Source organism: Pelmatolapia mariae, linkage group LG7 (assembly GCF_036321145.2).
Source record: "Pelmatolapia mariae isolate MD_Pm_ZW linkage group LG7, Pm_UMD_F_2, whole genome shotgun sequence".
Classification (NCBI taxonomy): domain Eukaryota; kingdom Metazoa; phylum Chordata; class Actinopteri; order Cichliformes; family Cichlidae; genus Pelmatolapia; species Pelmatolapia mariae.
The window spans coordinates 63,210,824-63,236,185 of record NC_086233.1 but is presented as its reverse complement, the minus strand read 5'-3'; the positions used below and the strand labels follow the sequence as shown (position 1 = coordinate 63,236,185).

Below are 25,362 nucleotides of genomic sequence, written 5' to 3'. Positions count from 1 at the left end.
AACATGGCAACGATGATCAAGCAACTCACTTCATTCGTGGTGTCATAGGTTTCTGTCATGGAGGAAACACAACCAAGTAAAATACATGATGTAACAAATGTAGAGCAACTTAATATAACAAGTTTTATAAACTCACAGGAAACACCCAGCAGGGCAGTGCAGACTAAAGCTGACCACTCCTCCTCTCACTCCTCTTCCTCCTGTCGTTCCAACCTATGACTGCATCAGTAATACACTTCTAAGCCTGACGCTTTATCCCTCACTATGCACTGATATGATGAAGTCAGACTCACACATGCTGAGCAGCTGAGTTCAGTGACCCTACAGTCCAGTTTAGGAGCTTATTTAATCAGCAAAATAGTGAGAATGAATCCAAAATGATCAACATTCCTGTGAAAAGCAAAGATGAAAGAAATTTATTTACTTTAATAATCAAATTGAATTGAATTTATCATTCGTTTATGATTTAGTTTAAATCTCTGCTGCATGTGCTCACGTGTTTAAATGACTGTGATCTGATAGAAAAGTGACCCTTTCCCTTTCTGTTACAAAGAATCCACCACCTGCTGGTTGCTCCATGTTTTCCCGTGACAGCAGTTTATAGGTTATGGAGAAGTTTCCTCGCCGTTAATCTGCGATTGCTCACGGTCTGGGATTGGGCCTTGACCTTCAGGTGCTGCGGGTTAATCCCGTTAGCCCCGCGGGCATCCGCTGTGAAGATCTCAGCAGACCTGTGCCGGCTGCGCCACACTCTAGATCTCTGTACCACCGGCATGCAGAACCACCTGTAGGCACGCAGGTAAGGAACGCGGCTCTGTTATCACAGTGAAATGTGGAACTTTGTGGGTTACGTAGGTGGTGCTTTAAAACCTGATGGAGCAGACAACTGGTGAAGTTATTGTGGTTTCATTTCCTGTGCTGAGTGAGCGTGTGCACTATCTGACCCTCCTTAAAGATTTTTTGAAGCCGGGACTTTAATATGAAGAACTTTAAAAAAAAAAAAATCTAAATACAATCAAACTTAAATTATAATCTTGAATTATTTTCTTTTTTCTTTTCTTTTTTTTTTTATAAGTGAAGGGACCGTTTATAATAAGGATATGAGTTGATCCTAGGCAGTGAGAATGACAGTTAGTAGATTACTTGGGGGCCAGAGTTGCACTATTTAATGCAAATTTGAGAAGAGGCGCCTCTGATCTCTGCTGATGGGGAACAGCTCACACAGTTTTTCAAAGAAGTCTTCTCCGTGGATTATCCACGAGAGGATTCTTCCTTGAAACGATTCCCACTGCTGAAAAAATGCGACAGCTCCGAGCGCTGTGAAACTTTTACCAGACCTTTGTTGTGCTGTATTATGTGTCAACCTATAGATGCAGCTGAATGAATGAATCTTTAAGACCGGCCCTCGTTAGCTCACAGTCACTGACAGCTGTCCCCTCAGCCAGGCACGAGTGATGCTGACAAAGAAAAATGAAAACGTATGTTTTAAAAGAACAATCTTGTGATTGACATTTAGAAATAATCCCAGCGTTTGTCTCGTGTCCTGGATGGTGAGATCACGGTGCAGGACATCCTCCGGTTTTACTGACGTCTCCCCCCTGCTGATGAGGATTATCTCAGTGGGCTGATGAACTGTCACCGACGACAATATGGATAACTCATGCATATATGTCTGAGATCAGTCAGACAAGTGGCTCTCCTGGAGGCTCTGAAACACTCCATCTTCAGTCGTGCGCATAGCCCGCTTCAAATGTTCTCGTGCCCACATTTGGGACGTGTTTCTTCCTTTCTGAGCGATCGACCCCCCGTGGAGCCTCTCGCTAAAGCAGCTTACGGTTTGCTGTTGCTGGAACAAAGTCCTGCCTTCTAACGTCCTCTAACTTTTGACTTCTGTGTGGGCTTTGCATGGCATGCATGATCCTGATTTCTGGGTATCTCTCCTCTGAGCTGACAGTGTGAGCAACAATGAAGCAGGTGAACGTCCTTCATCAGACCCATTAGCTCCAGCTGAGGGCTCTCTTTCAGGCAGCTGAAGAGGCTGCTTTAATGAAGCCACGAGTAAACAGTTACTGATTACACATCCTGTGTTTTACTTCAACAGGATGTTTAACTGGGTGGTGAAAGTGGTTCCCCAGCCCCCTGATGCTGTTGGGACAGACGATGCTGCCAAGACCCCTGATGCTGTACGACAGCACACACACACACACACACACACACACACACACACACACACACACACACACACACACACACACACACACACACACACACACACACACACACACACAGCCTGCACTCATACAGAGTAATTAACAGTCTTTGTTTTCTTTCCTTTCAGCCAACCAAAAATAAAGAGGGTGAGGATTATCTGTAACCTTTTATTTTATTTCCATCTTTATCTTTATACGTGCACATGGATCTACAGCAAATGTCTTTAACTTCTCCCTCAGCTGCAGTGAAGACACCCGCACTGAAAGATGCAGACGAGGTTTCAGAGGAAGGGTAAATGTTTTTGTCCATCAGCATCTTTGTGTCTCGGGGCGTGCACAGTTGCTGACTTCTATCTGTCTGCGTGCGCATCCTTTACAGCCAAGCGCAGACTGGAGTATTAGGCTGGTTGTCTAATGGGTTCGTCAGCGCGCTCCCACAGCCTGCGGGCACCCCCCGACTCAGCAGAGCCAACTCTGAAGCCAAGGTAAGTCTGCAGATGACTGGAGTGTGTTTCTGTGAACTGCTCCACAAAGTCGTAGGAGATGAACTATAAAACACAGAATCTAAGCTGCTCGTCTCCCTTATGATGTGGAAACGTCCCGAGCACAGTTTAATAATATTTTATAAGGTACATCATCATTCAAGGGTTTTCTAACAGAGCACCTTTTTTTCCAACACCAAATGTTCCATCTGGAGCACAAATCAGCAGATTTTGACCAATTTGGGATTTAATGAAATTAAATGTTCTTTTTCTTTTAACACACAGTTTGCTGGGGGCTCGTGTCCTAAGGAGCTGCTGTAAATGACGCTAATGAACAGCTTTATTCCAGCAACATTAACATGCGTATACATACACTGTGGATCCTTCTCATGAATAAATCCTCACATGAAGCTATTTTATCAGCTGAGTTTGTACAGCTTGTACAGTTATTAGTTCAAATTACCAAAAGAAAGGAGAAGGACCTCCTCATGATCACCTCGTCAACCATGTGACTGATGAACCAACACACACGAGATGTGATGTGTCACAATCATTTCAAAGGACGTGCATTTGTTTTGTTGCACTTTTTCCGAGCTGAGAATCCTGGACGACTGTTGTGGACAAACTGTTTTATTTTCAGTTCATTTTATTTTCTGTTCTTCTCTCTTTTTTTCTATATATTCAGTCCGGAGAAGATGGAGACAGGTACGGTATGACTGAACATGTGCTGAATTTATAATGAACTCAAATGACATCAAATGAAATTGTGCTTCTCTGTCAGGTCTGGAGTGATCACCTGGGTCACTCAGGGTCTGACCAAAGTGCTGCCTCAGCCTGACGACAAGTACAGAGAGACTGAGAAGGACACCAAGGACGAGGAACACACGGAGGTTAGAAAACAAAACCAGAGAATATTTAACATTTAAAAAGTGTCAGTTTGTCCTATGAGCACATCATCTCTGTGCAGCATGTTTATCTTTAGGAACACCAACACTAACCTTACTGACTGTTTAATGGAGTTCAGTGAACAGTTAAATCAGCCAAGTGGGTGACACTTGGCTGAAGCAACTTGATACTGTCCCACAGGCTTAAAAGACTAATCGCGTATAAGGATCAAGGGTATAAAGGAAGTTGGGGGGGGGTATCCTGTTAAACACCTTCACTGCTATCTAAACCAGGGCACCAACATTTATAATTCTTTGTTACACTGATAAACATCCTGCACCTGCCATTGTCTCTATGTTTAAGTGTTTTTTTAATCTCTTTCTTTCTGCTGTTCCAGGTGTACGACGTAGCCACGATGCCAGGTATGTTCCACAATCATGCAAACACACAGCATGCATATTTCTAAAATCACCCTTGATAATTATACAGTCAGTTAATAACGAAATACATGAATTAAATGTTTGTGGGGGGGTTTAAACTCAGATTTCGATCCACTTCCACACATCCCTGTGGTGGAGATGGTGTCAGACGACGAGGTGTCGGACACAGAGAGTTTGGCCCCCCACTTTCCTCCCAAGTGAGTGTAAACCACCTCCTGCTCCACGTTCACACATGGCATCCGTAGCGAGGAATAATCTGCACTGCGTTGTCTGGATTGCACCCCAAACACTTATAGGCGTCCTAATATTAAATACACACTAATGACACAAATCACCGAGTTAAATATTCTGCAGACGTTCAAGAGGCCCCCTTGCACGCTCTGTTTCAGTGTGGTGACCTGGATAAAGCAGATAGTTCCTCAGCCGGTCATACTGCCCCCTGGTGCTGTGCCCGTGGAACCGTCAACCAAGTCCTCCCACACGTCTCTGGATAAAAGTAAATAAAGCCTGAAAATCCCAGTTTAACAGCCAGAAACTGTGACTTTGTTTGAGGATATATTTTTTGTAAAGTGCTTCATGTTGTCTGCTCCACAGTTCTGTCTCCGCCGCCTGAATCGCTCAGTGGAATCTCGCTGGATACTGAAAGCAAGGCCTCTGGGTAAGTCTTGAATAACATCCACGTGGATGAAGCGGGACTTGAGAGCGCCTCCTTTTTAGCAAAGCAGCATTTTGGGGGTTGCTCATGGTAGATATGTTTGCACAGTGTGAGGCACACTCCTTACACTTGGGTTTTTGCTCCACAGTGTGGTGAACTGGTTTGTGTCAGGGCTGGGTCTGAAGATGCCTCAGCCTGTTTCTCCATCCAAGGATGAAGCTAATGTAAGTTGTGGGGAACAAACAACAAAAACCTGACACCTGATTTTTCTTCTGTCATCTACTGATTTATGTGTCCCCTGTTTCAGACTGTACCTGAAGTCATTCAGAAAGGTGAGTTGACTTTTTCCGTCTGTATTTTCCTGTCAGTACTTTTTGATCCTGAGCGCCACAGTTCACAGTTCAATCAGCTGGATTAATATTCTGTGTTTTCTAATTCTAGAGAAAAGCGTAGAGTTTGTAGAAAACATTTCTTTAACAGAACAGAGTGAACCCATCTCATTACCAGTAAAAACTTTTTTCATTTTGAACAGCTCCTCTGCTTGAGTGTGACATTTGCAGACTCCTGCATGTATACTTTCTGTTGAAGCAGCTTCTTGTTTTTTCCTTATAGTTAATGAAGAGGTGTTTTGGTCGGACGGTCGGAGCCTAACTCAGTCCCTCTTCTCCTTCTGTTTCAGGGGGGAAGGTGCTGCGAGCCCCTTAAACAGCAGGAGGAGACGACTGGGGGATGCTCTGACCCGCACAGATAGACCAATAGGCTCATTGAACTGTCAGCAGACAATAGGGACTATAGGCAGCTGTGAATGAACACACATGAACATAGTAATATCTTAAACTCACCTTACTGTACTCTGTGCAGTTTAATATGAATGTATTGTAAACTAAATATAACACAGAAAATGTGTTTTATCCTGTAATACTCACATTTCCTGTTTCATACCGGAGCTTTTAGAAGTCGCCGTTTGCTTGAAATTACTGTAGGCTGTGCACCCAAAATCATTTGAATGCTTTTTTCTGTTAAATTACTGTAACAGTGATGTCCAGTAATGGTTTGCAGATTACACTTGCAGCTCCAAAAACGGGCTGTGACATCACTGTGACGTTCCCTGCGTCAGGGTGCGTCGTATGTTCATGTTGCCATTTCACGTCTATAAAAAACAGCAGCAAGAATCCTGATGTACTTACCATAGATTTAAACACACCTTTTTATCCTTGATATGATGATTAAATGGCAGCTATGTTCAGTTATTATTGTGTTCGATGAGGACAGATTCTGTTCTGTGTCTTTAAAGGACCTGCGTGTTTATTTTTAGTCCTGTTTCTTGAGAATATTTTGTGTTTTTTTGCTTAAAGAAAGTTGAGCTCAGTTTGGTTCTTGGTCATGTTGCTGTATATTTAAAACTTAACATTAAGCAGAGCCTGCACGACTCAGTGTAAGACGAGCTGCAGTGTGAGGCTGGTTTGATCTGCGTATGTATCTGCTGTGTAGCCTTGAACTGTGAAATGTGGCCTGGGGGTGTGTTGTGATTTAAGAGAACCACGCTTGTCATGCAAATGAATGTAGTAAACACTGTAATGGAAGGATGAAGTGAGAATAATAAAGGATCAGTGTGTGAACTGATTTTGTGGTGCTTTCATCAATAACACCGATAACTGAGAGGTCTTCAAATCCTAACAACAACAACATTGCCTACCACCAATGAAATCGCAGCTGACAATCCTCGCAGCCCAATAGAATTATAGTAGGATTATACTAGTTAAGATAAAATCCCCCAATTTTACCAACCAAACAGTTCTCATGCTTATCGCCCTCTCACAGCATCAGCCAAACTCAAACCAGACATGGTGCTGGAAGACGTGGAGTCAGACAACGAGGGCCAGCACAAACGTGCAGATCCTCCCAAAGCTCAAGCTCCGTCTGCATCCCTGGTTCCACCATCACCTGCACCCCAGCAGCAACAGGAAGTGACACAACCCTCACAGTCGCTTTCAGTGGAGTCACAGAAATGCAGCGACGCCCCTCCGGAGCCGCAACCGTCAGAGAGTGCCACAAAAGTATCTCTGGAAGACGCAGAGACCCAGACAGGCCGCTGGACGCCGTTTATTGAAAACATCAAGAAGGAGGCTGAAGGGGTGGCGTTGGCTACCATGGAGGAGCGGTAAGGATGGCGGACAAATGAAGAGAAACAGCTGCATCCCTTATCAGATACTGAATGTTTAAATCCATCACTGTAGCACCTGGATGCTTTTTTAAAGATATTCTCTGCTGTCATATTTAACACCTTAAGACAATGAAAACGGCCAACAAAGAGAAGTTAACCTGATTTAATGTAAGGCACGAGATTTTCTTTATCATCAAATGATATTTAGCTCACAGCACAAGCATTTGGTCCTGTTTTCCTTCAGTCTGCTTCAGGAGAGGATGGAGATGGCCCGGATGGCTGAAGAGGTTGCCAGGCAGACAGCTGAGATGGCCATTAGACAGATGGCCAGTGAGGGACAGTCCATCAAGCTCTCACTGGGGAGTCAAGAACTCCTGGAGGAGCCTGAAGCTGAGTAAGACGGTGTACCCAGAGCAAAAGTTTGTACATTTGCTCAGGTTAGCTTTGGCAGTGAGAGCCTGTTTGTGATTTGACGTGAGGCTCCATGTCCACTCTGACCAGGCTGCCGGTGCCGCTGGAAGAGGAGAGCGAGGTGGAGATCAGCAAAGCCCCAGAGTAAGAATTCAAATAAGAGCTTCCTGGTTGTTAACGTCGTTGTAGGACTTTGTCTGTGTCACTGTGCATATCATAGTAGTCTTGTGCTGTGCATGGCAGATGTGCATAAATGCTGATGTTGTTGCTACTGTTCCCCTGATTGATCCAGCAGCTTGTTGAAAAATAAGTAGCAATGCAACAATATAATATACAGGTTACTTTAAGCTGCAGTCAGGACTTTTTTAGGTTATTTAATAGGAAATAAAGGATGTTGTACTAATAAATACACATAGAATAGTGTATAACTGCATCTTCCAACAACGTCATGCATTTTCATAAACTTTATTACTTTCTATACCTTTGGGCAGTTTAATGTGTGGAAGTCTGCAGGCCTGTGCTACAATCAGTTTCTAGCAAAGTGAATTTTATGTCCTTTTATTTATCCGCGTAAAAAGTGATCTTGACATTAAAAATGTGGTTTTTAAGGGAGTTTCAGTTTCAGCTTTCTTTGTCATATGCAAGTTAGCACAGGGTCAACATTGCAATGAAATGTGTCTGACAAGGACAACAACAAATCTCTCAGCAGTATAAAACAGTATAATAGACTATTATACATATAAATATACACATGTATAAATAAAGACATTTTGAGCACTAAATTTACAGAGAGAAATAGAAAGTGACAGGTATTGAGGTGTGAGCAGCAGTACAAATTTGAGCAGTACAAGATGGGCAATAGAAGTAGTAACAAATCTACCATAACAGTTTATTATAATGCAGAATAGAGCGCAGACACAGTGACATATAGCACGCACAACTCCTTTGTAAATCTTGTTGACTAGAGTCTGTTTATCAATACAAGCAACGATATTAGACATAAAGAAATAAACAATCACTCTCTGTTACGACACTAGCACAGTCATTTTGTTATCGGCAGGTCCAAATCCCGCGGGTTCTCGTTATGTGATCTTTGCATCACATCACTGTGTCGTAGCAACCACAGCTTCCCTTGGCAACAGCGGACCCTCTTACCTCCGCGCGCCCGCCTCTTTTCCTCCTCTCAGCTGTTCCCCCGGTAACCCCGCGCACCTGCTGCAGCTGCTTCGCGTCCCTGGATTAAAGATGGACGGACATATCGAAACAGAACCTTTTCCTCGTTGTTTTTCTCATATTCCTAAAATCACCTGATGCAGTTTATGCGTCTCAGCAGCCGAATTAACGCGCGTCGATGCTGGTGGACATTTTTCTGTCGGGACTAATAAAGGTAAACACAGCCTATTTAAAAAGAAAGAAAGTGTCTATAAAAACGCGACGGTAAAGCTTACAGAGTTTCTATTTATCATAACTAACTTTTTTTCCTATCACGTGTAAACAGTAACTAGTGTACAGAGTGAGCTTTTCTGCTACAGGTGGTCACAAAGTTTGTGCTCAAAGAGAGAAAACAGAAGCTGAAGTTTCTTCATCCACAACAAATATTTCTGATATCCAGTAAAAAGCGTGACGGCTTAAATGACTGTAACCGGGTTTGGAACCTGCTGAAATATAAAAATAAATAGTAGGAACCAACTCTGTCATAATTGAAGTCTATGAAATGTGATTTTACTGTAATCTCATAACGTTAAAACAAAGGAGAACCTCTCCTAAACTTTACGATTAAACTGACATCCACAATAAGCAGTTCAAACACTCAGTTTACAGCCTATTAGGGTCCAAGTCCTAATTTGCAGTATGTGTCCAGCTAACAATAACAGCACTTATTACACTGTAAGAATCTGCCAACACAACCAGCTGTGATTTGGGTCACCATAAGAGGACAGCTGTGTATTCCCTCTCGCTCCTGGGCCGCCCAACAACCCGTTCTCTTGTTCTGCAGGAAGAACGAGAGCCTTCCTCAGGAGGAGCAGAAAGTTGAGACTGAGGAGCCCACCGTCAACGAGCCAGGTAGATGCAATTCAAATATATATTAAAAAATGTTTTTATCATTAAGAGGAGTTTCTCTCATTCAGCGTGACATATTTAAGTAACGTCAACATTCTTCTGAAAAGTATTTACAAATGCAGGACACTGTGCTGTCTGTATGGTCAAAGGAAGAATGAATGACTGATTTCAAACCCTTATTGGATCTTAGAGCCGCAGGAGGAAGCCTCGACCTCACCGCCTCCAAGCAGTGAGCCAGTGGAGATTTCTGAGCCTAAGCCAGAACAAGCACTAGAAGCAGAACCAGAAGCAGAAACCAAGAGCCCAGAAGCTCCTCCAGAAGCTGAGCCCATCACTGAGCAGCCGCAGAAAAACGAAGACGTCGGTCAAACTGCTAACGCTGACAAGGCTCCTGAAAAAGTAACGTTTCACATCCTGGGCCGTATCACTGCATTACTCTTACTGCCCGACTGACTCAGTACAGCTAAAAAGATTTTTTTTAAATTACTATCAAGAAATCTAATAATAATGTTCATCGGATAACTGATTACTAGTTCCCAACTGTTGTGCGTGTGTTTTTGCAGGAGGAGGAAGCTACTGGGGATGACTGCGGTGGTATGTACCGTCTTCTTATTGTCTATCAGGAAAGTCTCAGATTGCTTATTTGACTGTAACGCTAGTTCATCTCTTTGGACTTTAAATAGTCGATTCATTCACTGCTTGAGTGTGACTGCAGAGTTCATCTGGAGACCAGAAGTCTGATATTGTCATTCTTGACTGGCTTCATTGCTGTCTGATTGCCAACAGTGGCCTTCTCCTACTGTATCTGCCTGTCGCCCTCTCTCCTCTGTAGCTCCAGTCAGCTGTGATGCATTTAAGAGCTGCCTGATGCGCATTCCCTTCACCTCCGAGTGCCTCGACAACATCAACGCATTCTTCAAAGAGAACGGCATCACTCCTCCCCAAATACCTTCCGTGCCTAAACTACCCACCCGGCTCTCTGACTTTACCAAGTACTTACCCACCCTACCCCCAGAGATACGCCAAGAGCTCTCCCAGATCAGACTCACACAAGTTCCCCGAAATATTGCCCAGACTTTCACCGAGCTTTTGCCCCAAAGCTCGGAAGTCTCAGTCGGCCCTACTCTGTCCGGTATTTCCCAAAGCCTCTCGAACGTCCCGCAGAAGCTCTCCCGGTTTCCGAGCTTGGCGCAGCAGTATTTCACCAACATTCGGAACCACCTCAACAGCCTTATGCCTCAAGATGCCTAAGAAACAACAACAACAGCAAAAACAGAAACAAGACAACAGTCAGCAAGATGTAGAACTGAGCCGGCTCGTGCGACACTCCCCTCTCCCTCCTCCTCATCATCCACAGCTGCGATCCCGATCCCCTTCTCCCTCCTCCCCTAACGGCAGCATCCTCGAGTTGCCCAACGTGCCATCCTATCCACGCCTGCCACCCATCGTCAGCTCCCCTTCCAAGCAACCCAGACCCCTATCACATCAGCTGTCTGGTCTATCTAACCCAGCATTCTTCATTGAAGATGACTCAGACATCTCAGCAGTAAGACCTGCAGGTGAATCCACAGCAGTGTAGCGTTCACTGTCCTCTCACTCCTTGTACATCCTGAACTCAGTCATACTGCATGCGAGTAAACCGCTGTCTCGTCATATGTAACATACTCTAAAATCAACCTGGCAGGTATCTGACACTAAATTAAATACAAAACATCAGTAAAGGATGCTTGAGTTCAGATGTTTAGCTCGAGAGTGTGTGCAGGGTAAAAAAGTAGCTCTTTGTGTTGTTAAAGTAGATTTTTGTGTCTTTTTGTGTTGCTTTGTCGTTCCTCAAATAAGCTCACCTCTGACCCCGAGTTTGCTAGGGCTCAGAACATAGACGGGTAAGGTAAAGAGCCGTACGGAGTTAAGGTGTTCCAAAGGATTGAAATATACCGATGCCATCTATTTTCTTCATCACTTTGATGAAGTCTGTCAAATGACTGTTGACAGAAGTGTGCCAGTGAATCATGAGCCAGATTAACCAGATTGTTTGGCTTGCAAGATTAGTAAACTAGTCCTTCACTATCAGGGCTTTCTATACATGGCCTAGTTCATGCGTGAATCCTCTTGCATTAGCCCGTTGTAGGTCCCGCTAAATCGACCTTTCTCCCAGCCTGCCCTGCTCCTGCTTATACTTGTGACCTGCTTTGTCTTTTGCATTACTTGTTTTGTCTTTTGCATTACTTTCAGTAGTACGTGACGTTTACGTTGCAGCATCAGTTTTGCCTGTTTGCAGTGATGCGGTTGGCCTTGACTAAATGAAAATAAATGTCTATTTCTCCAGAGAGCTCCAACATCAGCCTTCGCCCAGCTGTTAATGTAGAGGATGTTGACTCTGATCATGAGAGGGCAGGAGGAGCAAAAGGAGGAGGAGGAGGGGAAGAACAAATCCCCCAAATCCTCACCCCACAGGACCCAAAGCTTACAACCCTCACTGTTCCTGTGACCCCTTCAGGTCGTCAAAGGTGAGCTAACAGGGGATTTATACTTCTGTGTTAAATCTATCCCATAGGTGCAAAGCCTACGGCATAAACTGACGCGATGTAACTGCACGTCGCGTTGACGCAGAGAGCAGCTACTGTGATTGGCCTTTTCAGTACTGGGCTACGTTTTCACCACAGCTTTTGATTTATCAGTGAGAGAATCCCAACACATGGACTCACATATGTCAGAAAATTCCTGGAGGGAGATGTTCCCTTACAGCTATTACAATTGTTTTGGCAAAGCCGAAAAGCTTGAGGGACAATTTCATTTACCTAAAAAACCCTGAAACATTACACGGCCACAACAATGAGTGACGAGCTGGGAAACTAACATTTTCCATTTTTCCATTATGGATGGCTTTGAAACACTGTGACATCATAAACAGCACCATCCACTTACATGGATTACACTATTAACACTGCTCTACAAACTCACAGCAGAACACTAAATCAGCAGTAAAACTGCATAAACATCGATATTTTTAATATGATCACGAACTAAAATAATTATGCTCTTAACTGACTTGCTTCTATAAAACTCGCTGTAAGATTTAATTAAACACTAAATATTTAACAATACATTATTAGATGTTATTTTTGTAAGATACACTAAATGATGAAGATAAGAAGCTGTCCTGCTGTCTTTCCCGTGTTGGGAAATCGTGGATGCCACGTCCTCCTGAAGAGGAGAGCAACTGTAATCAGTGCACAGTCTGTACCTCTGATGGTATGGGGGCAGATTAGTGCCCATAGCGTGTCTGTGAGGGCACCGTTAATGCTGAACAATATCAACAGGCTTTGTTTGGCTTGTTGTTTTCTCTGTCTGTAAATGCAGCTTTGGTTGTATGTTGTCAATAGACTAGTGTGTGTTACATTTAACATTTTGCACTCACGTTTTGATCTCAGTTCATCTCAACTAAATATTTTTAACCCTTTTCTCTCCCCTTACGCTTTGCATCTACAGTAAAGGAGATAAAGAGTAAGGATCCTGTTTGAATTGTACCTGTCTCCTGGGGCATTTGTGCACGCTCTTCCAACAGTGACCACTTCCTCCATGACACTATAGATATATTTGTGTATTTGTGTAGCATATATGCAATCCTGCCATTATAGCTCATAACACAGAAATAAGAAGTAGACTCACTGGGATACATGATCTGGGTGCGAGCTTCTCTTTGTCATGTGAAGCATTTTCATCCAAATATTTGTAGCAGCAAAAGTAGAAATGCAGTTGTGTAACGTTTCATCATAAAAGGCGTTTGCTGTCAGAATTGTCACATATGTCTTTCATTATTACATTTTCCATTTTGGAGTGAAATGCTTCACACTTCCTACAGTCTGTTATGCTTTCTGTGATTCACCCTACTGCCCCCTACTGTCCATCTTATTGCTCTGCAGTCTTTCCAGAGTCACTACTACTGTCGCTTTTGTCTGTATTTTAGTGTCCTGCAGAACAATGTGCGTGCACTCAGAAACATATCCTATCCTTTCTGCACGTAAAAACTCTGAAAGCTGCCAAAAAAATTACGCACACGAGGAAACCGGCACGTACAGTTTATGCAGAACACAGAAAACAGTTTGTTTTATGAGTCGTTTGGAAAGAGTGCTTCCTGTTTTGTGTTGCTGTGTCTTGTGATGTTCTGTTGTAAATTGTGATGGTACTGTTTCTACTTTTGCACGGCTTTGTGCTTTTGGTTGTTTTCATAACGTAGCAAAAGTCAATAAACAAATGCATCACAATCCTGCGCTTGCATCATCACTGTGTCACCTGCCTGTCACATTACTGTGAGTGATTTAGACTTCCTTGTTATCTGTGTCCTGGATTAACTCCGTGTTTTTCCCTGCTTGAAACTCCGTTCTTCTGTTTGACAGTAGTGGAAGGAATCGCAGGAGTGTCTGGACAAAGATGTAAGATATCCCATCCTTACTGGTGTCCTGCTACTTTTTCATCCACTTTCTAATATTTTATCCATGCACTTTCCCATCTGAGTCCTTGCTCACTTATTTATTCAGTCATCATTTCTATTTTCACAGTCATTAAAATGGATAGCTGCATGTAGCTTTCCTTTATCTTTTGTCATTGTTTTGACCATAATCTGCAGTGATATTAGGTTTTACTGTGTGAAATGAAAGAGAATAATGTGACTAAGGCAGCACAGTCTCAAAGTTAAAAGTTGCCCCGTCTGCCTGACTTTGACAGCAGGAGGCTTCATTCTGAAAGTGAGGATGACGATGAAGAGGCAAACATCCCCGTCAGAGCCTGGCCCAGCCAGTCCAGCCTGCACAGCACAGACGACGTGTGAGCGTGCACACACCAAGATAAATAAGTGACATTTACAATAAGAAAAATCAGCATCATCTAAATAAATTTATGGCTCTGTGTCCAAGTCTGAAAGAACGTCCAGCATCTTCTGCCAGTCAGACCAGCACGGTGGTCAACGAGAGACTTCAGGAGCTCGTCAGGATGTTTAAGGAGAGAACGGAGAAGGCCAAGGAGAAACTCATTGACCCGGACAGCTCGGATGAAGACAGCGTTATCACCTGTGAGTCTCACACACAAACTGAACCGACACACGTTTGAGAAACAAAACAAGTCAAAAAGATTTGCCAGTATATTTCAGTTTATGTGGATAGTAGCATGTGTGTGTGGATGTTACGGTGCACTTCAATTCCAGGCACAAAGAGTCTCGAGCCTTGCACAGCCATGAAAGCTGCCACTCAAACACAAGACTGATAAAATTACATAGAACTGCCCAGTGACCGTCACACACAGGTGAGCAGCTTCTGCCACCCACAGTTTTACCCACAGTGTCCCTCATTCATCCCTCAGTGAATGCCTCAGTTTCACTATGTAGTTAAGCCCTTCCCAAAGTAGCTTCCTGTAGGTCACAGTCTTAAAGACAAACAGATAAATCAGTGCTTTGTTTTTAAAGAAATGTCAGTGTATAAAGATTTGTGACCCCAGGAAGCTGCTAAAATGTTGCAGCCAATGGGATCCTAATAAAACCAAACTAAGGTCTGTGTGCACACGTGTGCCACAAACAGCTGATCACATTTTTCTCTTTTTTTGTCACGACAGCTTCTAGTTACATTTAGCATCTGTTATTATAGCACCCAGTGAGAAGGTGGTCAGTGCGACAAAAAACAAACACTTTGTGTCACTTTTAACTGTGCTAAAGTCCAACATGTCATCTGTGGCACCCTGTAAACAGCTGTAGTGTCCTGTGGTCTACTTACAGATGGATAAACCTTTAACACTTTATTTGTTCCAGTAACCGATTTTTATATAAATGTCTACCAAATGCTAAGAAGGTAATAAAGCTTTGCTTAATCTTATCTTTAAGGCACTGTTTTCTTTCCTTTTGGCCCTTCCTTCCTCAAGCTCCTCCTCAGCCTCCAGCTCCTCAGCCTGCTCCTGGAGCTCAGCCGCCAGATGACAATGAGACGCAAGCAGGTCCGTCAGGAGGAGGAGGAGTAGAGAGCGGAACAGAGGAGGAGCAGCCTGGCCGTTGCTGCAAGGTGAAAACACCTCGGTGGATACGAGCCTGTGTGCGATTCCGCTTCCCCGCCAGCATCGACCCTTTCACCAGTGAGAACCCAGCGAATGCGTCACCCTCTGCCGCCTTCAGTGTTGTGCTGGACAGTTACTGGAATCATACCTCACACACACCCACAGGCTAAGCCACACAAATCGGACCAGATATTTCTGAAAAACAACCCCACACGCATTTATCAAGTGCTTTGATTCTTATCTTTAAAGGAAAAGAACACGAGAAATATGATGACATCATGTGAGGTTTGGGAAAAGGTCAAACGACTGCATTATCCTGTTATTTACAGAAACCCGTGTTCCAATCATCAACCATTTACTTTTCTTTGTGAGACTTTATCTTTTCTTATTCTTTTGCATGTTTTCTTTAATAGCACTTGGATCTTGCATGGTGGTAGCTGATGCTTTCTTAGTTACCGATCCAGTCTCTCCTGGTTTACACTCTGCACCTCTGTGAACTGTCCACTCACTTAATTCCCTGATTTCTTCCTCTTGTCAGACCTGATGTACGTGCTGTGGATGTTTTTGGTGTCTCTGGCCTGGAACTGGAACGTGTGGTTCATCCCGGTGCGCTGGGCCTTCCCCTACCAAACCCCGGACAACATTTACTACTGGCTGTTAACCGACTACCTCTGTGACCTCATTTACATCCTGGACATCGCTGTTTTTCAGCCGCGCCTGCAGTTTGTGCGTGGAGGGGACATAGTGGTGAGTGGGTCAAAGGAGTAATGTGGACACTTGTTGTAGTTTAAGAGTATATTTGTGCACATTTTGCTTTGCTTTTGTTACAGTGTGACACAAAGGAGATGAGAAAGAATTACATGAAAACTAAACGTTTTAAGGTAAAACATTAAGACGGTGAGGTACATGTCAAAGGTTGTGTTTTCTTTGCATTTAAAGGGTAGAATCAGTCATTAAAGTGAGATCCTGTCGTCTCATTTTCAGTTTGATGTGGCCAGCCTTGTTCCCCTTGAGCTCTTCTATTTTAAAACTGGCATCAACCCTCTGCTTCGCTTGCCACGGCTGCTGAAGGTGAAACCCTGACACCACACGCCGAACGTTTCCTCCAATAATCTCACTGCTCGCTCATTTCCTGGGCTCTACATCACCTTTAGTTTTAGGAATCAGTCATTTACAGTTTCATCACAGTTTCAAATACTAAGCTCTACAAATACTTTCCTTCCATATCTGCAGATCAACTCCTTCTTTGAGTTCAATGATCGTCTGGAGGCCATCTTGACCAAAGCCTATATCTACAGGTCAGCGTCACACTGCATTGGTCGTGTCCTGATATGTTAGCACTCGAGTGGCAGGAAAAAATTGTGACTGTATTGTCCTCATTTCCTTTTTGAAATAAGGTTTTAAGAGACATACAAAGCTACCGAGTCACAGGTGAACCAATCTGTTGTTAGATATGCATTTCATGTATTTTCATGTATTTTCCTGTGTTTTCCGTCTCTTAGGGTGATTCGTACCACCACCTATCTTCTTTACTGTCTGCACTTTAATGCCTGTCTCTACTACTGGACCTCTGACCTCATAGGACTGGGACTGACTCAGTGGGTGTACAATGGCGAGGGTAACAGGTTGGTGGGCTGTTTTTAGTAGCGGCCATGTGTCTTTTAACCAAATGAAGATAAGAACATGTTAAAGCTGAGTTTTTCCTTTTCTCTCCTCAGTTACATTCGCTGTTACTACTTCGCAGTGAAGACCCTGATTACCATTGGGGGTCTGCCAGATCCCACCACCCTGTCTGAGATCATCTTCCAACTCATCAACTACTTTATCGGAGTCTTTGCTTTCTCGATCATGATTGGACAGGTAGGCGCACATGTGCGCCTCGTGTACAGTGCCATGAAAAAGTCTTTGCCCACCTTCCTGATTTCTTTTTTAAATATTTTTCTCACACTTAAATGTTTCAGATCATCAAACAGATTTTAATTTTACACAACGATAACCTGAGTAAGTATAAAATACAGTTTTTAAATGATGAAAACAAAGCCATGCACATCTACCTGCACCTGTGTGAAAAAGTATTTGACCCTTGGTTAAATGATGAATTAACTGCAACTAATCACGTTGTTTTGGAAAGTTGAGTTCAATTTCACTAACCGTACCCGGCCCGACACTAGAACGTGTCTGACAAAGTGAAGTCCGCTAACAGAAAGCATCTCATCACTGCACGACGTAAACAAACATGAAGAAAGTCATTGACACCTGTCAGTCTGGAAAGAGTTACAGCGCATTTCTAAGGTTTTGGGACTCCAGCATTAAAGAGCCATTATTCACAAATGGAATGGCCTGGAAACTACGGTGTGTTATGGCCCTGGCCATACTTTGGATCACGTTGGCTGGATTTTGTTCTGTGTGTCCTGTGCCTTTAAGAGTCTCTGCAGGTCCTTCCTGATTGGAGAGCTGGCAGCTGCTGATTGGTTCCATCATCAAGTGGCTGTTTTAAAAACCCTCTCCAGCAGTTGTTCCCCCTGACAGCGGCAGAGCCGTCCTCGGCCTCCAAACCTTTATCTGTGATAAACTTTCGTGTGTGACTTCAGAGAATTGCTAAGTTTTGTATACAGTGTGTAGATGCTTTCACTTATAAATAGGCTCTGAAGCAGAAGGCGTGGACTGCCTTCTTTCTCTTGTTTATTCAGTTAGGGAGTTAGCAGTAGCGCTTGTCTTGTATTTGCTAGCACCTCCCTTTTTGGAATAGCTTGTTCTGTTTGTTATTTTGGCCTTTGTTCACCCTGGAGTTAAAGCTTTCAGTTTTTGGTAGCAATAAAACCACCTTAACCTGTAAATTGACTTCTGAATATGGCTTTGGGGACCGGGCCGGGTGTTCTGGGAATCCATCCTACCTGGCAAACCATCCTACCCGTTGTTTCTGTGCATGCGCGCAACACGAAATTCAGTGGCAAACCGTCCTACATTTGTGAATATTAGCTAGAAAAATACTCTGACGGCTAAAATTAACTGCCAAACCATCCTACCTTTGTGAATGTCACCTACAAGCATAGGTCTGTGAAGGTTCTCAGTCCTCCAGGTCATCCTAGTCAAAGGAGTTTGCAAAGAAAAGCGTCTGGACTTCTTAAAGTTGCTTGAAGACGTTTCACCTCTCATCCGAGAAGCTTCTTCAGTTCTAAGGTCAAATGGCCGAGACTCCCAGATTTAAACCCAGTGGGAGTTTCCCCCCAAAGAGGGACAAAGGACCCCCTGGTGATCCTCTAATCACATGAGCCAAGGTGTGAAAGCGGGTGTGGGACCTAATCAGCCAGGGTTTCGGGTGAGCTCATTGTGAAACCTGGCCCCACCTTGTCGTGTGAATTCCTGAGGTCAGATGGCCCAGGATGTGAGTGGGCATTAAGGCGTCTGGGAAGGGAACTCAAAACTGGATTATAGATGGCAGACAGTTTGTGTCGTAAACCACCGCCTCTGTTCAAAGATGGTCGCTCACAGTGGACATAGATGGCCTCTTTCACTCCTCTTTCAAACCATCTGTCCTCTCTGTCCAAAATGTGAACGTTGGCATCCTCGAAAGAGTGACCTTTGACCTTAAGATGCAGATGAACTGCTGAGTCTTGTCCTGTGGAGGTGGCTCTTCTATGTTGTGCCATGCGCTTGTGAAGTGGCTGTTTGGTCTCTCCAATGTAGAGGTCTGGGCACTCCTCGCTGCACTGTACAGCATACACCACGTTGTTAAGTCTGTGTTTTGGAGTTTTGTCTTTCGGGTGAACCAGTTTTTGTCTGAGTGTGTTGCTGGGTCTGAAGTACACTGGGATGTCGTGCTTGGAGAAAACTCTCCTGAGTTTCTCTGATACACCGGCTACATAGGGGATGACAACGTTGTTGCGTCTGTCTTTCTTATCCTCCCTCGCTGGTGTCTGATCTTCTTTTCTGTGCCTCTTTGCTGACTTTATAAACGCCCAGTTAGGATAACCACATGTTTTGAGTGCTTCCTTTACGTGTGTGTGTTCCTTCTTTTTTCCCTCAGGCTTAGAGGGAACATGTTCTGCCCAGTGGTGTAGGGTCCTGATTACTCCAAGTTTGTGTTCCAGCAGGTGATGGGAGTCAAAGAGGAGGTACTGGTCCGTGTGTGTGGGCTTCCAGTAAACTTCGATGTTGAGGTTGCCATTCTCTTCAATGTGCACAGCGCAGTCCAGGAAAGGCAAACAGTTATCCTTTGTGTCTTCCCTGGTGAACTTGATGTTTTTATCCACAGCGTTAATGTGCACAGTGAAGGATTCCACTTCTTGTGTTTTGATTTTGACCCAGGTCTCATCTACATATCTGTACCAGTGGCTGGGTACTCTTCCTTTGAAAGAGCCAAGAGCCTTCCTTTCCACTTCCTCCATGTAAAGGTTGGCTACAATAGGTGACACGGGGGAGCCCCTGGCACAGCCATGTTTTTGTCTGTAGAAGCCTTCGTTGTATTTGAAGTATGTAGTGGTGAGGCAGAGGTCTAACAGTGTGCAGATCTGATCGGGTGTGAAGTTGGACCTGTCTTCCAAGGAGCTGTCTTCTTGTAGTCGTTTTCTGACAGTCTTCACTGCCTCCGTGGTGGGTATGCAAGTGAAGAGAGAGACTACATCAAAGGACACCATGGTTTCATCTGAATCCAGGGTCAGTTTCTGGACCTTGTCGGTGAAGTCGGTGGAGTTCTTGATGTGGTGTGGGGTGTTCCCCACCAGAGGTGCAAGGATGGTAGCAAGGTTTCTTTGCTAACTCCTTTGACCTACAAGCATACTTAAACAGCTAAAATTTAGTGGCAAATCGTCCCACTTTTGTTAATCTGAGCTAGAAGCATACTTTAATAGCTACATTTAAGTGGCGAGCCATCCTACCTTTGTGAATATGAGCTAGAAGCATAATTTAACAGCTAAAATTCAGTGGCAAATCATCCTACCTTTGTCAATAACAGCTACACACATACTCTGACGGGTAAAATTAAGTGCCAAACCATGCTACCTTGGTGAATGTTACCTACAAGCATACTTTAACGGGTAAAATGAAGTGGCAAACCATCCGGGCTGTATGAATATGAGCTACAAGCATACTCTGATGGGCAAAGTTAAGTGGCAAACCGTCATACCTGCTTAAATTGGTGCTGGAATTACTCTGTGACAGCAGAAATGTGCATAAACTACTTACGGTAGGACGTTTTGCCAAAGTAGGATGGTTTGTCAGAACACCGGGGTCACTCTCCTTTTAACCCTTATGTTGCGTTCCTGTACTCCTAGACCAGGACGTAACGGGTGAAGCTTCCAAAGGAGTGAAAAAAAGTCTGGATGATTGTCAAGACTTTGGGGAAATATTGTGTGGACGGGCGTAAGACTAACACAGAGCATCATACAAACAGTCCAAAGTAGTGGTGGTAGTGTGATGGTCTGGGGCTGCTTTCATGATCTGAAACATTTAAATGTGACAAATATCGAAAAAGAAATCAGAAAGGGGGCAAATGTGTGTAACATTAAAAGCTTGTGATTGTTTCGGGACACTAATAATTCTCATTTTGCTCATTTGTCTGTCAGATGCGTGATGTTGTTGGTGCAGCTACAGCAAGTCAAACGTACTACCGCAGCTGCATGGACAGCACTATTAAATACATGTCCTCCTACCGCATCCCGAGAGACGTCCAGAACCGTGTCAAAACCTGGTATAACTATACCTGGCAATCACAAGGCATGCTGGGTGAGGAGGACGTGATATATTTGCATTCATCTTACGCATCCAATGTTTCAGTAACACCTAACCCTTTGTTTCTTCCTTTACTGTCCAGACGAGCAGGAGCTGCTGAATCAGCTGCCAGATAAAATGCGTCTGGACATAGCGATAGATGTCAGCTACTCCATTGTGAGCAAAGTCCCTCTTTTTCAGGTAGGAATTAGAAATACAAAATGTAGAACATACTGGTAGGCTTCACTTAATCTCACTTTTTAAAATACTTTTATGCATCTGGAGAAGTGACGCCGAGGTTGTTGTATTTTGGCTCTCCCTCCTAACAGGGTTGTGACAGACAGATGATTTTCGACATGCTAAAAAGCCTGCGCTCTGTCGTCTACCTCCCGGGGGATTATGTCTGCAAAAAGGTACATGTGCTTATTTCTCCATGTTCTGGTGTATGAGTAATGTCAAATATTTTCAGTTTGATGTTTTTTGCTTGATCTCTGTCTAACCACCTGGCTCGGGTATTTCACTTGTCTAAGGGCGAGGTGGGTCGGGAGATGTATATCATAAAGGCTGGAGAGGTGCAGGTGGTTGGAGGCCCAGATGGGAAGACTGTATTTGTCACTCTTAGAGCAGGATCAGTCTTTGGAGAAATCAGGTAAAGATGTGGCGCACGATTAAGAGTAAAGGTAAAAAAACAGAGTTATAGTGTTTTCACACATGCAAACAAGCATAGAGCCAAAAAAGATTGCAGTATGAGAAACGTTATTAAAATAGTGCCCCCCCACCCCTGCTGTGTGATGGTCACACTCCAAGGTCCCAGAACCATTTTTATACATCAAATCAAACAGTTACACTTATAGAGAAATTCCTCTTTCCTGAAATGTAAAAATGCAACTTTCTTTTAAATAATGCTGTTTTTAACCACAGTGCTCTTTGTTTGGTAGCTTGCTTGCAGTCGGCGGTGGTAACAGGCGCACAGCCAATGTGATTGCTCATGGCTTTGCCAATCTATTCATCCTGGACAAAAAAGACCTGAATGAGATCCTGGTCCACTATCCAGAGTCCAAGAAACTGCTGCGCAAGAAAGCCAGGTTGAATATGAATAGAAATAATATTTTCCTGTATTTGTCCTGTATCTGTACTGTATGATTTCCCCTCACTGCCAGCTCATCAAACGCTTCGGTGCTGTCGGCCACCCATTATCCATTCAAGTAGCTATCCAATCCAATCCAAAAGAGCTAAGATGTTGCAAAAGCAACATCTTAGCTCAGAGAGATAAGATGGGGCAAGGCCATGGAGAGCTTTAAAAGCAAATAAAAGAATTTTATTACAGTAATCCAGCCGACTGCTAACAAAGGCACGGATCACTGTCTCAAAGTGCTGCTGTGAAAGAACTGGCTTTATTTTAGCCAGCTGCCTCAGCTGAAAGAAGCTAGATTTTACCACTGCCTTAATCTGACTGTCAAACTTCAGATCACAGTCCACTTTGACCCCCAGGTTTGTGGCAGCTGGTTTAACATACTGGGTGGATTGTGCCTTTTTTCTTTAGAGGGACATAGATCTGACAGTCATCAGCATACAAGTGGAATTCAATGCCATGCTTTCTCAGTACAGAACCAAGAGGAGGGGGCCTAGAACTGAGCCCTGTGGGACACCACACAAGAGAGGAGCGGAGAACGACACAGAAAGTTCGCCCCACCAAGTAGGACCTGAACCACTCCAGTGCTGTGCCCCTAATGCCCGCCCAGTGCTCCAACGGAGAGAGTAAAATGATCCACTGTATCAAACGCAGCTGTCAAATCTAAAAGTACCAGAACAGCACAATCCCCAGCATCAGTAGCTACAAATATGTCATTAAAAACCTTTAAAAGGGCTGATTCAGTGTTATGAAAGGGTTTAAAACCAGATTGGAAAACCTCTAAAACATTTTGCTTTCCCAGGAAGGTATGACTATGCAGGGCAGCTTGAGTTCCCCCTTTTTTCTGCTTACAGTTGTGGTTAGCCGGATTATCCTTGTCTCAAACACAGGAAGATGCTTAACAAAGGAAAGAAACCTGAACCTAAAGAAGAGGCTAAGGAACCCCCTCAGGTACCAGCAGCTCCTGTCAGGGCAGAGACGCCCAAACTGTTGAAAGCAGCTCTTGAGATGACGGAGAGATCATCGGGACTTAAAGGAGCTTTGGCAAAAGTCAAAGAGAAGACGAACAAGTCCAGCATCTCCTTACAGGTAAACATGATCAAACCCTGAGCTAACCCAGCAAATCATCTACTTTGAATAGAAGATTTATTTACTCTCCTCTTCCCTTCTCAGCCGTCGATCTCCTCCCCCCTCCCACCTCCATCCCCCGCCTCCAGCTTGGAACCTGACAGGGAAGTGGACACGCCGTCCCCCATGTCTGCCGGCTCTCCGACATTTCGCTCTGCTTCCCGGTGTCGGTACTCTGCGATGCCTCAGTCACCCTCTGTGTGCCACAGCGACACAGTCACAAAGGAGCCAATCAGTGATGATGAAGGAAACGGGAAGAGGAAAGAAAAAAAGTCGTGATTACTTTCTATTTATTTAAATGTATTTTCAGTTATATAGCGCCAAATCCCAATAGCTGCTGCCTCAAGGCGCTTTAGACTTTAGGGTAAAGACTCGATGATATTAGAGAGAAAACCTCAGTAATCAGATTTCCCCCCCTATGAGCAAGAACTTGGTGACAGTGGGAAGGAAAAACTCCCCTTTAACAGGAAGAAACCTCCAGCAGAACCAGGCTCAGGGAGTGTCTCAATAATAGTTTGAATGATCGTTAAATAATTATATATATAATTATAGCCTAATGCATTTAACACATTGTACTAGTTAAGTTTTATAGCTCATCTAATGTAACAGGAAACTATCAGTCCCACGATTTCTGGCCCATTTTCGTCGTCTGCACTGAGTTTACGTGACTAAATTCATTGTAGCTACGATGAGTAAATTCTGCAGGATTGAACTTGTTGTCTTTCTGCGAAACAGGAAAGGAGAAAATGTTTTTGCTGTTGTTGTTTGCTGAATGTTTACGGATTCTTTTGTAAACTTGAAAGTATGATATGCCTTACATGTCTGACTCTGTGTTGTGCTGGTGTTAGTTTTGATTTGAACAAAGATACTGGGTAAGCTTGTAGCAACATCTCCTAACTTCAGCATAGTTTACACATTGATACATAATACATATGTAATTGTAAAGCAAACAGTTTATCACTATTTACTAAGAACTAGCCTACTGATGTAATTAACCTTACTACGGTCGATCTTTTTATGTTTTCTTTTGTTTTGTACAATAATGTAAATATATCTGGTTTTGTATTTATTTAGCTCTCACACAGTTTAATTTTAAGTCACTGTGCTGTTTGTGTTGTATAATAACTGTAGAAATGCAAAATGTTTCATTTGTGCTGTAAATGCTTAATATAATCGCACAGCAGTACTTTTGTATAGATGTACTAGCTGTAGCCACAAACCAGCTATGGTTGGCTATCCATACCGCCAGACGATCTATAGAAAGGAATCATCGACAAAGGCCTGTTTTTTCGAGTAAATTTTATTGAAATAAATGAGTTTTCGTCATATTTCAGCATCTGTTCTTGTCTTTGACTTGTCATAAAGGTAAAAAGAAAAAAAAGACATCCTGAAAAGTTAAAAACACAAACCGAAACTAAAGGAAACAACAGGATGTGAAACCAGTTAGTTCTGGTGGTTGAAACAGCTCCCACAGACCAGGATCTGGTTCTTGGTTCACTCCAGTTCAAATCAAGAACAAATTTGACATACATTTTTACTTCCTGGTGTTTGTTCCAACATATTTTAACTTTACTGATATTAAACTGGAGGTTTGTAGTATTTGTTGGGGGAAAGGGGCTTGAATGATAAATCTAGTTTAAATCTTTCTGTTTTCATTTTCTTTTCTTTTTTGCAGGTCAATACGTGGGTTCATTAATTCTTAATAGCCAATCCCCACAGTTAAGTTGCAGTCTTCTCTCATACAGGGGAGAAGTAATTTCAAATGTTTTTGCAAGATTTTCCTAACATTAACGTTAACATTCACTGCGGATGTTTAGTATTTTTACGGCGTGTTATTGACCCACAGTCATATCTGTTCCATTTCTGCACTGATCATCACCTGCATTCATGTATATATCGATCCGCTTAGCACTTTTCATTTTTATTTTTATGTTTATTTAAGTGTAGTCTTACAGTATGTTTTGCACTAAGTACCGAAGCAATTTCCTACTGTTGTAAACCTGCTCACCATTTGGCAATAAAAGCCTTTCTGATTCGGATCTAACAGCT

General features: G+C 43.4%; 1 protein-coding gene across 5 annotated transcripts; it reads left to right on the top strand.

Annotated features, from left to right (window-relative positions):
• The first annotated feature begins 650 nt into the window (after positions 1 to 650).
• On the top strand, positions 651 to 25,352 carry LOC134631644 (cyclic nucleotide-gated cation channel beta-1-like). 5 transcript variants are annotated; one of them, XM_063480184.1, is made up of 38 exons: positions 651 to 799; positions 2,102 to 2,183; positions 2,339 to 2,357; positions 2,451 to 2,502; positions 2,590 to 2,695; positions 3,378 to 3,397; positions 3,474 to 3,582; positions 3,975 to 3,999; positions 4,121 to 4,214; positions 4,407 to 4,513; positions 4,588 to 4,675; positions 4,821 to 4,896; positions 4,980 to 5,004; positions 6,494 to 6,833; positions 7,081 to 7,230; positions 7,338 to 7,391; positions 9,244 to 9,311; positions 9,499 to 9,707; positions 9,872 to 9,902; positions 11,635 to 11,815; positions 12,798 to 12,812; positions 13,706 to 13,741; positions 14,034 to 14,132; positions 14,222 to 14,376; positions 15,216 to 15,422; positions 15,883 to 16,091; positions 16,175 to 16,225; positions 16,329 to 16,415; positions 16,578 to 16,642; positions 16,847 to 16,969; positions 17,063 to 17,204; positions 20,909 to 21,068; positions 21,157 to 21,230; positions 21,383 to 21,466; positions 21,584 to 21,702; positions 21,992 to 22,138; positions 23,076 to 23,274; positions 23,359 to 25,352. In XM_063480184.1, the coding sequence occupies exons 2-38, from the start codon at positions 2,103 to 2,105 to the stop codon at positions 23,590 to 23,592; spliced, it is 4,041 nt and encodes a 1,346-aa protein (XP_063336254.1). In that variant the 5' UTR covers positions 651 to 799; position 2,102; the 3' UTR covers positions 23,593 to 25,352. The 5 variants fall into 5 exon arrangements, with proteins under 5 accessions (XP_063336254.1, XP_063336252.1, XP_063336255.1 ...); XM_063480182.1 differs by having other exon boundaries at positions 21,157 to 21,254; XM_063480183.1 differs by having other exon boundaries at positions 655 to 799; positions 4,612 to 4,675; positions 21,157 to 21,254.
• The last annotated feature ends 10 nt before the right edge of the window (positions 25,353 to 25,362 follow it).